We start from the raw sequence: 12837 nt of genomic DNA on the forward strand, positions 1-12837 counted from the left end.
CGTGAAGCGGCGCCCCTAACGGGAAGTTGCGCAGACTACACAAACACTATAAATAACTTGTATGGTAGTGGAAACAGTGGACTTAGCTACCTCACAAGCAAAGAGGCCAAGGTCTACGGTATCGACATGAGTTTCTGTGAAAATATGTCTCAGAAAAACAGCTATGGTTGCAATTACACTCTTGTGCCGGCCACCAACCTAAACAACAACTCTGCCGAAATGATTTTCATGTACGTCGGTTCCTTCAAAAACACCTCCCACCACATGAAAATCGGTAAACACTATCAGATGAGCGCGGAAAAATGCCGGGGGCATGGGGACGCTTCTGTAACAGAAGATGATTCGCTCTTCATTTCAACCGAGGAGCAGCAAATAGCTATTACTATGACCACTACACAAGAAACGTGCGATGGAAACCAGCAACCCAGTTCTGGTATCATCTTGTTTGCCTCGCCAAGACTGGAACACGAGTTTTTCCTCTTCTGCATGATTATCTATCTCAATTTTTTTCCATGAAGGGGTCCTTTTATCTATGACGACACTTTAATTCCACACCATAGTCACCTACTAGAAGTCTATCACTGTTAAACGGTCTCCTGCAGGTCAGGTATTTTTGGCAGATGTAATTGATTACAATGTAACTGTCATCGGAGACCTTTAATCCGATATTCCAATCAGGATGTTTTGTGCATAACATACACAATTCCTTCAGCTTAGAGTTCAGATTTCTTTTAATCGACTCCCATAGCAAGCAATCGTAGTTTCCGTATTTAAAGTATCCAATCTAATCTTTTTGCTTCGTCTCTCCAAGAGTGAGAAGAATGTGCAAATGCATAACATCACAAGAAGAACAACTGACCTTTTAACTCCCATGAGCGACCAAGAAAGAATTTCTCTTTACAATATCAATATAACATCAAGCAGACAGGCGTTGAGAATGAAAAAAAAATACATCAATTAGACAATAAGGATTTCATCCAATACCAAATTCTGCAAACTAAAGTAATAAAAATTGTATGGCAGACAGTAAGGAGAAATTATCATTCAGATCTTGGGATTGAAAGGGTTCACGCAGAGCTTGGAAAAAACAATATAATTTGGATATATCAACAAAGTTGAAATGGTAAATTGGCCACCGTAACGATTACAAAAGCTGACGTTTCGAGCGTTAGCCCTTCGTCGTAGCGAATAGAGGAATTGTGTGTGCTTTTAAAGGCAGAAAATGGAGCTACGTTATTGGTGGGAACATGGCAACGAGAAAAACACGAATAAATTAGTGGAATGAAAAGCGTTCGTTGATCCCTGTGGGATTTAGACTGCCGGTTTGAAAGATGAGCTTTTGTTCAAGAGTTTTACGGCTTTCCGTGCTACCTAAGTGTAAGAAAAGACCGTAAAACTCTTGAACAAAAGCTCATCTTTCAAACCGGCAGTCTAAATCCCACAGGGATCAACGAACGCTATTCATTCCCCCAATTTATTCGTGTTTTTCTCGTTGCCACGTTCCAACCAATAACGCAGCTCCATTTTCTTCCTTTAAAAGCACACACAACCCACAATTCCTCTATTCGCTCCGACGAAGGGCTAACGCTCGAAACGTCAGCTTTTGAAATCGTTACGGTGGCCAATTTACCATTTCAACTTTGTTGATATATCCAAATTATTTCGTTACCCCCACCGACGCAGCCCCAAACAGTTTCTTTAGAAACTATCAGCCTTTATTCACTGGGAATAAACAGTACGAGGAACGAAGAATATCTTCCTTTATGTAATTTGAGTTAATCTTTCTGTTTTTATAACAACTATAACTCTATTATTATCAATAAAATTCAAACAACCGTTTTAAGTTATCCATGCTAACTTAGTACAAATCTGTCTTTCTATTTTGAGAAATTCAGATTATATGGGGCAGAGATAAGTTTTCCTAAAATCTCGATCCTGAATGTCGAAAAAACTATTTTTCACTGCCATCCAAAATTATAAGGTCAATAACAAAAAAGATACCTATGCACATTCAATGTATTACTGTAGAGAGAGAGAGAGAGAGAGTGCGCTTCCTTGTTAGAACTTACAAGCATTGTTAATTCGTTTATGTTCTTGAAAATTTTAAACTCTATACATTAATTGAACAAGATGTTAAAAATACTACTTTCTCGTAATAATTGTATGTGTCTATCTGTAAATAAGATAAACTGCCGGAAAACTTTGCTACCTTTTAATATCTTAACCTAGATGGCTCATTCTGGTAGACCAACGCGTTTATTAGACTACGAGCATCCCTTGCTTTTCAGCGAAGTCCGTCGAGCGAGTCAAAAAAATCATTGGTAAAAAAAAGAGCAGGCCCCGGATGTTCGTAGGGTGGACGCTATGCACTGGATAAATTTCTATCCATTGGCGGATAGTACAGTACGTTTCTTTAACATCTATCCGCTGGATTGCGATTTATCCCTTGGATTGAGTTCTCCACCCTTCAAACAATCGAGCCCAGCAGAACTCTGGGAATCGGCTTCATTCCCAGAGTTCCATGCGCTCACGCGTTTATTTTCCTGTTTCTATCCTTTACAGAAGTAGCTCCTGCCATTTTGCTCAATTTTTTGGAACTGAACCAAGCTATCATTTTCTTCCGAAGTTAAACCCGGTTTGAGGGACCCAGCAGTGGTTTTCTCCAGTAGAAACCCAACTTGAAAAAATTCATTTGCGCCGCGTTAAACTCGACTTGCAATGATTCATTTGCGCAGAGTTAAACCCGACTTGCAATGATTCATTTGCGCAGACTTAAAGATCAATCCTCCACACACAACCCGGCCTTCAGTCGCAAGGAGCATGATGACTTAAGTTCTAAAAATTCGGGTTACATAATCTGATAATTCTTTTACAGTTACTCATTGAAAGTGAGAGTCTTAATATCATAAAACGTGCAACTCAATATGAATTAAAGGAAAAAGTCAAAACGAGCGAAAAGTTTCTATCAAGTTATAAACATAAAACCATGCAAAGATCTTCGTTTCGTTATTCAAACCTGCTACTTAAAAACCTCGTGCCCAACATTGTTAGTTCATACCCAACGTTGTTAGTTGTACTGTGTCTCTGCATTAGTTCGAACAATTTTCCGATTTAGCGAGGAAGATAATCTTGATTAGCAAACTAGGATTTGGTTTATGGGCCCTCTGATAGGTCTAGCTAATTGGTTTGCCAGCCAATTAGAAACGAGGCTCGATCATTCGCATTTTCCAGCCCTTTCCCGCCTTTTCTCGTTCTTGAAGATGGTAACATGTAATGACTTAGGCTTGTAAGATATTAACCGCTGTTCCGATTAGCTTCCACGATTTCTATGGCTTTGGTTTTATGACATCTCATTGAAAAGAGCTGTATTTCCAGGAAAAAGAGAAAATTATGAAGGTTATGCCCTACAGTTTACCCACAAACGTGGTTTTGAACTGTTCCTTGAAGATTCAAGCCATATCATCATCCTCTGTCCATAGGCCTGCTGAAGTAATTCCTGTTTGCTCATTCTTTACGTCTTCAATGATCATTTTAGCAATTTTCCATGCCATTTCATCTTTAGCCTGAAAGAGAAAAGGAAAACTAATTATAAAACTCGTAAAAAGTAGACTGCATCTGCTAATTTGGTTTTATCAACTGAGTTGATAAAATAAAATGTAAATTGGCCAACGCTCTGACGAAGGGCTAACACTCCAAACATCACCTTTAGAGACTCTTTACGGTAGTCAATTCTCATTATCAACTCAGTTGATAAAACCAAATTAACTTGAAATACCCCCACCCCCACCCCCCCACCGACGCAGCACCACAGTTTCTTGAGAAACGTACCCCCTTTATGCATCAGCGAATACTACCAAATATACTTTGGATATATCAGTTGAAGTGGTAAATTGGCCACCCTAACGTTTACAAAAGCTGACGTTTCGAGCGTTAGCCCTTCGTCGGAGCGAGTAGAGGAATTGTGGGTTGTGTGTGCTTTTAAAGGCAGAAAATGGAGCTACGTTATTGGTGGGAACATGGCAACGAGAAAAACACGAATAAATTAGTGGAATGAAAAGCGTTCGTTGATCCCTGTGGGATTTAGACTGCCAGTTTGAAAGATGAGCTTTTGTTCAAGATTTTTACGGCTTTCCGTGCTACCTAAGTGCTTGATTTGCATTACCCCAAATGTAATGAGATGTTATGAAATGACTTTTACCTTGTCCTCTCCTCCAGATACCAACTTTCTCAAGGCCTTTCCTAGCTTGGAAGCTTTAAAAACATCAATCAATCAATCAATAAACAAATCGATCAAAATATTTGCAGGGTTCGTCCCTTTTTTCCAGAACAGATTTCAAGGACTTTTCCAAGACTTTAAATGATTTTTCCAGGACTCCAAATTTCACCTCAAAACCTTTCATTCCCAAGATTTCAAAATTAATTCTCCTTACGGTCTACAAACATTTATTACAACGTCGATTCTGAAAACTTTACTGCTTCATTTAAGCAGATTTCCAGGACTTTCCAGGACATGTAGTCTTTTTCCAGGACTTTTCAGTCCTGGAAAATGTCAAAATAAAATCCCAGGACTTTCCAGGTTTTCAGGACCCATACGAACCCTGTATTTGGCATACAACCAAGAAGCCAGTCACTCAGGCACCCAGTAACACTTTAAACCCTAACATCAGTATCCATATTCTCCAAACCCTTTCCTATACATTTCCTTTGGTACTGACCGGGAGAATTCGTTTCCCAATGAAAGCTTCTTGGTTTGTTAATCATTTCCTTGGTACTCATGATCTTAATGAATGATTCAGGAGTATTAAGGTAAAGAGAAATTAGCTGTTGGTCACTCTTAGGGTTTGAAGGGTTCTGCTATTCTGTTTGGTAGATAGGATGCATGGTGTAGTTTAAACTGTTTTTTTGTTTCATTTGTTTCCAAGAAGTTGCAGTCAAACGTGGACAGACAATTCCACCTTGGAAGAAGGAATAGGTGTCTAAAGGCTTTGCAACCGTGAAGAGGTTAGCAGAGGTTTAACTGTAATTTTGTAGACTTATAATTTTGATTATAACATAACCAAAGTAAAGAGGGCGCTCTGATTGGTCAATTTAGGGTCCACCATTTGCCCGTGGGTGTACGCTGCTGACGTGAGCAAATGGAAAGACTATTTTTCCGCGCGCGTTTGTTTTTTCTGGTCACGTAAAATATGTTAAATAAAAGGGAACTCTTTAGCTACAATGTATCAATGTTATGTTATAAAACAAATGGTAAACACCACAGCGTACATTATTGAGTTATGGATGCACTTGGGAGGTTTGCTAAGCACTCAAGAAGCTAGAGTCGCTCTCGGCTATCGCCTCGAGCGACTCTTACGCTTCTTTCGTGCTTATCAACCTCCCGCGTGCATCCATAACTCAATAATGTACGCTGTGGTGTTTACCATTTGTTAATTTAAGTCAAGGATGCTCTCACCTGTTGAGGTTCCATTACCACTGTCTGGTTCAGGCTCAAAGACCGGTTCAAAAATTCCAAACTCATTCACTTTGCCAAGTGATAGTCTGGAAACAAAATATAGAATTGCTACACTTTAATAACCTTTTTACAAGGCAAGTTTAGTGATAAGCCATTTTTGGATAGAAATTATGCAGCTTGCAGTGGGCAATTTAACTCTAGCTGAAGTTTTTTTTTTTTTTTTTTCCCCTAGATACATACAATAGATGCTGTTTTTCACAACTAAAAACTTATCAGAGGAAAAAGCCCCAACCAGAGCGGAATTTAAGTCAAAAATGACAAACAGACTTTTTCCAGGGACCTACCCAGCATAGGGTCTTTGCCAAAGAGCATCTGGGTCTTCTGTAAGATCAGGGTCTGAGCCAAATGTTGCCTTCACTAAATGACTATTTTCATCTGTGTGGGTACCAGGTCTCCTAACATCATCTTCACTGCCAACAGAGGCAGAAAGGGTCCGGGAAGATTGACTCTCACTAACAGAATTTAGCAGCTCCGTGAGATACTTGTAGTAGATGGGACTTTTAAGGAAACTTGGGAAAAAGACCTGAAATTCAACCCAACATATAATGTTAAACATACATCTACAGGAATAACACATTAAACAATGAAACAATTTTTGACTTAAAAAGTGTGAAAAATTGAATCATAATCTATGTAGCAACCTTTTGTATAATAAATGGAACATATTCAGAAGCAAAATCACTAATAAATCCCTTTAAAAGGAATTAAACCTTGAAGACCTTGTTTTCTGGGTTTCTAGAGGTAATTAAGATGGTAATCAAAATGGTAATTAAGAGGTAATCAAAATGGAAGAGGTAAGAGGTAATCAAAATGGAACAAAGATGGTTATGGATGGAGAAGATTAATATGATAAATATTTGCAAACAAAAAACTTTCAAAATCTAGGATAAAAATATTTCAAGATGGAAAAAGAATGACAAAGCTATTCTGACAAACCCATGGGATAATGAAATAATTTGGATATATCAACAAAGTTGAAATGATAAATTGGCCACCGTAACGATTACAAAAGCTGACGTTTCGAGCGTTAGCCCTTTGTGGGGATAATGAGATAATGAGTTGTGGCTAATCAACACTACATTTCTCTTTTCCAATAAGGAATGAAATTTTGACAAATTCTCACTAATTTCTTCTATATAATATGATTGAATAGAGTACCTCTTCAAGAAGGCAAAGGACATGTTCCATTGGATTTGTAAAGCATTCTGGTAGAGGGCCACCTTCGCGACAAATATTGTTCTCTGTTTCAATTCTTGTGACATCATCAAAACCAAGAGGTACAGTCGCTTGCATGGAAAAATACCTTCAGTGGTTTACAAATGCATCATAAATTTAGCATTGTGAAATGTCACAAAAGACAAAAAACATGGGTGATCTACTGTAAATGAGAGAAAATAAGTCCTGGCACGGGTGCATATGTAACCACTAGCAACTGTTAAACTGTGTGAAACTGGAGTAAATGGAGAAGAAGGATATAGCAGTATGTACACTTACTTGTCATATATGACCATAGCATCACTAAGAGCATGCTGTGCATTGTACTGGTTGATTTGGATTTGCGATTCTAAGTGAGACTGAAAATTATCTGCTGTTAACCAGAACTCCAGCATGTGTTGAGTTCCTTCCTGTTCTAGGTACTGAAAAGGAAACAAGGCATATAGGATAACTTGATCGCCTACTTTTTCTTTTTTGGCCTTCTTCCTTCAAATTTATTGACAACCCAAATCACATCACAACAACTTTACAAAGAGCACTGACCTCCATAAAGTAAAACATGGCATTTTGATTGTACAAAATGTCTGAAAGAAACACTTTTCCACCTGTCAAGACATCAATTTGATGCTTGCAATAAAAAGGACTTGCAAGAAAAGCAGGGAAGTACCTACAAAAAAAAAAAGCCAACAAGATCACAATTAATATCCCAATACTTTAGACAGTGAAAGAAAAAATGAGATGATGCATACTTCTTTATATCATCTTCTACTAAATGGTAAAATTGAAACAATGAAAGCAATGCTACAGAAATATTTGCACGCCAAGCCCAAATCACAATCCTAAATACTTCCAATTAGGCCTTAAAATACCACAATATTACTTCTTAAGCAATATCAGCTATATTGGGATAAATGAATAAAGGCTGATAGTTTCTAAAGAAACTGTTAGGGGCTGCATCAGTGGGGTAATGAAATAATTTGGATATATCAACAAAGTTGAAATGGTAATCATTACGACGGCCAATTTACCATTTCAACTTTGTTGATATATCCAAATTATATTGTGATAAAACATGGTTGTATGAAGGACAACAAAAACAATAACTTACATTTTTTCCATAACATCAAATGCAAACTTCTGAGCTGGTTGAAAGGAATCTGAAGAAATCTTTCCATCTTCACTGCAGATATTAACTGTTTGTGTGCGATAAAATAGACTTACAACCTTTTCAGGAATTATAAATCCTATTTAAAAATCAGATTGAAAATAACAGTCACACAACTCACTTTCAATCTGTCTTCGAATTGACTCCTCCAGCCCTAATGGATTTGATGCTTCGAGTGAAATGTATTTGCTATAAATAGTAATAGCATCTATGACAATGCTCCGTGTCCTTCTCCGATGAAAACTATGTTCTCCATCCTCAAAGTCTGGTCTTAAATCAAACGTTACTTTAGATGACCGCACTCCCACTTTCATTTTTGTGTCACTTCTTTCGTAATCACCAGAACACTGATTGTTGACCAATGACTGATTATAACAATCTGGTTGATTGATACCATTTTCCAAACTATTATCAGCACTTGTCTGTCTCTCGTTATAACCAGAGGGAACATTACAACTGACGGCATTATTGCTGGTTTGTTTGTAACCAATTGTGTGTCCACAGTGATTACATACATCCTTCTTTGATGAGGAAAGGTTGATCAAATGTCCACAATTTTTGCAAAACAACAAAGTATCACCAGTATCCTTTGAAATGGAGTGAACAGCTGAGAATGGTTCTGGCTTACAACCAGTGAAGTCACCAAACTCATCATTGTCCACAGAGCACAACTGATCTGTTGTCTTATTTGAAGAGCAAGCACCCTCTACTGAATTTTGTAGAGTATATAAATGGGAAGAGTCTGATGTGCTGTCACTTGTATCTCCAACAGCATTGGCATTTTCCACTTTTGGAGACTTTAACCGTGAATTAATTCTCAAGCGATTTATAGTTGATAATCTGAATGTTTCCACAGTAAGCCAGAAGTTTAACAAATTTGTAGCACTTTGCTTTTGCATGTATTCCATAAAATAGGGTAAAACACTGTCATCCATGAGCACTTCCACCAGAGTCTTGGACAACTGTGACCTTCTTCGAAATGTTGCCACACACTGGAATTAAAAAATTGTAATATTCAGTAGTACACATCAGTTATACGGCATTAGTGCATACCCCTTATTAAATTTCCCAAATTATCCTTTATGTAATTCAGAAGCACAAAGCAATCTCTTCAAAAATTTTGGGATGTATTTTGTTTTTGTTCAACGTGATTCTTTGGAAAAAAAAAGTTATCAAGCAATTTTTTTAAACTTTCTTTAAATGTTCCTTACCAATTATGTGTGTTTCAAAAGATACAATAAAAAAGATGGGTCACCATACTTGTTTAAGAGATATGGGCCAAACTTACCCCATTTATGCCTGTACTGGCACTACTCACCCATGTCATTTCACCGGTTCACAATACCTTTTGGAGTAACTGGAAGCCAGGTGATTTTTATGCACAGTACAGGATAGGCACTGCAGTGCAATACTGAGGAATAACCTTAAGGACATGCTGTGCAAAGATATTCTTTACCAAGTGAATTCATTTTTTTTAAAAAGAGTCAAAAATTTTTGCTAGGCCAATTTAATCCAACCTGTGATGATTTCCACACAAAAAAAACCTATCAAGGCTGTACCCCTCCCTCCCCCAAAAAAAAGTTGTTTTAAGGAGGGAGATCCCCCTGCTCCAACCTCTGTGTGCACAAAAACTTCCAATATGTCAAAGTAAAACCAAATACAGTAGCAAAATATATTCCAGTAATACCTTTGCAGACTTCTTCTTTGAGACACTTGCTAGCAACTTTCTGCATTCTTGAACTACAGAGAGCACAAAGTAAAAACAATGTAGTCAACGAATTATTTTCATAGTATATGCTGAATGAAAACCTGGGCCAATTGTTAAATTAAACAAATACCACCACAAAATGCTAGCAGTTTGACTTTGGATGCCCCCACTTTGAATATTAGGGACCTTAACCAAACCCCAACAGCAGCTGCTGTGAGGACATGGCAAAACAAAAGATCTAATGGGTAGAAAAATAGCTCAGCACATGCAATTTCAAACTTTGTACTTTTTTTTTTGTCATCCTCTGCAAAACAATACACTGAAATCACGAAGATTTGCATGGTCTGAGAATGGAAAACTAGATGGCAGATTATTAAAGTTTCCATTTGGAACTCGACACTGCACCTAAACGTTGTGCTTAAGTTGAGGTGTAGCACCATAAGATTCTTTTTTTAAGATAATTGGTGGAGCAATTGCTGAGGAAGCACAATTTAAAGGTTTTGTGTATAGAGTTAAATTACTGAGCTGTGTTCAATAAAAAAGGGTAGGTTAAAGGGAGATAAGAACAACTAAACTACTGTAAGTAACTATTTTTCTCTGCTACAGTTGCTAACACTCACTCCCAATCAAGTTATTTCTTCCATCTCTGGTTTCAACTGGCGTAACTGGCTGCTTATTTTTTCCTTTATTTTTTCCAGGTTTAGAGTTCTTCCCTTTTGCCTGCTTATCTGGAAAAGTAACAAAAAGATTATCCATAAAACTTAACCTCCCCACAAAAAGTAGTCTTAAAATAACCTGGATAGCCCTTACTCACACCTCTGAAATAACCATCAAAAAGAGCATTTAAACAAGTGCTTCAAGATTCAATATTGCCATGCATCTCTTCAGCAAATGATGTCAAATTGAAGTTAGAACAAAAAAGAGGTAAGAGAGGCATAATCGAGTGCTTCTTATGTTCTTACCACAAATGACATCTTCTGTAATCTCTTTCTAAACAAAACCCTCCGTAACATATAACCTAATTGTTTTATATCATTAAAAAGCAAAATGTTAATGAAAACCTCATCAATGCATCTGTCTTTCAACAGATCATGCTTAACAACCAATGAAAATGCATGCATAATTCGGCTTCTCGCACAGTTTGAAATTTTAAGCAATTATCCCTGTTTCACATAATATTTACCAACAATTCACCATAATTATTGTCAGCGATTTAAGAAATAAGATTTTGGAATGAACACCACCTTTGATTAGATGGAGCATCACAAACCCTAAAAATTCAATTGATACTACAGTTGTTAATCAAGTAAATTCCATATTAGCAACAAAAATTAGCTTTTTAGAGGACAGCAACACATCTAGGTCAAAATGTAGACTGCTACCCCACTCGTAGGTAAATAACAATTTTCATTGGAATTTCATTCTGTTGTGTTGACTTTTACATTGCATGATTTTTTCTTTCATTCCTTAAGAATATTCATCAGAAGTCCACTTTCATATCAGTATCGTCAAGAGTAATATACAAAATGTCTCAGAATTAATTCTTACTTAAAATATAAAAATACAGCATGTGTAAGGCATTTTGCGATAACGCAAAACACTAATGAAATGCAGATAAATTAAATGTATTTGTGCACACTTCTCAAAGATGTTTATTCCACGGAACGAATGCTTCAACGATGAATAAAATATCAGTAGAGGTTGAGAAAACATCTGAATGTTCAGAAAGCCACAGTGATCAATAGTTATAATAACTCTAAGCCCTCTGCACTGATTAATCGTGCATACATGTGCGCATACCCTGCCAACTTAACATGTACAGAACACGCTCTGAGTACACGCTATGTAAACAACCTCCTTTGCAAATGTAGTTCACACAGCCCCTCTGCTAATCATATTTACCGCAAGACGTGCATGTGTGAGAAAATATTGAAACGCAAGGAATTATATAATTTCATTGGCAAAGGCTTCCGTTTTGAACAGGGAACGTTAGCCGCGAAGTGGATGCTTACCTTTCGCTGAAGGTTTCCTTGAAAATCGCAGCATTCGAGCAACAAATTACCTTCTATATCCTTGGAAAAGTATATGCGACCTCCAGTGCTGAGTACAAGGCTGTCTCCACGAAAAAAAACATTCCGAAAAATGACGATTTCCGTGTAACTATCCCGAAGATACAGACATGTCTACTCCGAGCACTTCCAATATTGCATTACACCACGATCAACAGCTGACCACAGCTTCGGAATGCAGGCGTATGGAGGTGATGTGACGTATTAATGACGCATTACTGGAACGTAAAATAATATAGCAGAGGTCTGGGGGAGGCGGTTAGGTATAATAATAAGAAAGAAGTGACAGGTAGGGAAAAGGACTTCCTTTGTCGCGGAACAAAGGGCTGGTGGCGGGAACCTCTTTGATCTGAAATTAGCGCTACTCAGTGCGGAAATTCGTCCATTTCAGCTCTAATCAATCTTGATTGTTTTGTGATGAAAGTATGTACATGAGATGAACGTGTTTTGTGCGCGCTTTAAATGAATGAGATTGCTGTGCAGAAATTGTTATTGACAGGATATCAGTGACTGGGAACTGCTGACAACGATTGTTGTTCTCTAAATTTGCAAGTCTTGGCTGTCATCTGTTTTCAAATTTGAAGGTTGTATAGGTGAGGTAAGACTAAGCTGCTTTGTTTATTTTTAGAACTGGTAAGTGTTGCGATTCGAGTATTTTATAGTTAATGCCGTGTTGCGAGAGCCTTCGTGTATTGTCTTGGTCGTTTGCAGACACAGTCACTAAATTAAGATGTTTGGGAAGCGCTCAAGAGCTGATTTCTCGGTACGAAATTATGGTTGCTCGACACTTAATTAAATGTGTAACTTTTTGAGAGGCAAATTTAGCTTAAGTTGTTCTTAAGTTGCGTTCTTTCATGCGTGCAATGTGGTTCGCTTATAGTTTTCATGATTGTTACGTTCCAATGGCAACCAGACACTCGAGGGTAATCTACTTAAGTAAACAGCCACTTCCAACTGATTCTAGCTCTAAACTTGTCAATTTGTTTCTATGTTCGCAAAGTAATAATCAATGTGCTCTTTATGTCGCTCAGATTGTTTGTTCCATCAAAGACTTCTGATATTAATCGAGCGTGTCTAGATGACATCTGAGAAGAGTAACTTTCATTAGCACCTCTGGTGACTAATTTTATGGTATCTTTAAGAAATCTCTCATTTTCACCACATATAG

At 37.5% G+C, this 12837-nt stretch overlaps 1 protein-coding gene across 1 annotated transcript; it reads right to left on the reverse strand.

The window, feature by feature from the left end:
- Window positions 1–1746: 1746 nt before the first annotated feature.
- LOC111333519 (A-kinase anchor protein 10, mitochondrial) lies at window positions 1747–11827 on the reverse strand. Its single transcript, XM_088744028.1, has 12 exons — window positions 11613–11827; window positions 10221–10328; window positions 9580–9632; window positions 8014–8884; window positions 7836–7920; window positions 7271–7394; window positions 7007–7149; window positions 6671–6815; window positions 5797–6035; window positions 5453–5538; window positions 4199–4251; window positions 1747–3563 (listed from the first exon to the last, which is right to left on the reverse strand). The coding sequence occupies exons 1-12, from the start codon at window positions 11644–11646 to the stop codon at window positions 3450–3452; spliced, it is 2055 nt and encodes a 684-aa protein (XP_088600154.1). The 5' UTR covers window positions 11647–11827; the 3' UTR covers window positions 1747–3449.
- Between the last annotated feature and the right edge of the window lie 1010 nt (window positions 11828–12837).

This window comes from Stylophora pistillata, chromosome 13 (genome assembly GCF_964205215.1).
Source record: "Stylophora pistillata chromosome 13, jaStyPist1.2, whole genome shotgun sequence".
Classification (NCBI taxonomy): Eukaryota; Metazoa; Cnidaria; class Anthozoa; order Scleractinia; family Pocilloporidae; genus Stylophora; species Stylophora pistillata.

Excerpts from the sequence above, each read along its gene's own strand:
- LOC111333519 (XM_088744028.1), bottom strand. The coding sequence starts at position 11,646 with ATGCTGCGATTTTCAAGGAAACCTTCAGCGAAAG. Across the intron at positions 8,885-9,579 it reads CAAAGAAGAAGTCTGCAAAG|TGTGTGGCAACATTTCGAAG; the intron begins GTATTACTGGAA and ends TTTTAATTCCAG. Across the intron at positions 3,564-4,198 it reads TATCTGGAGGAGAGGACAAG|GCTAAAGATGAAATGGCATG; the intron begins GTAAAAGTCATT and ends TTTCTCTTTCAG.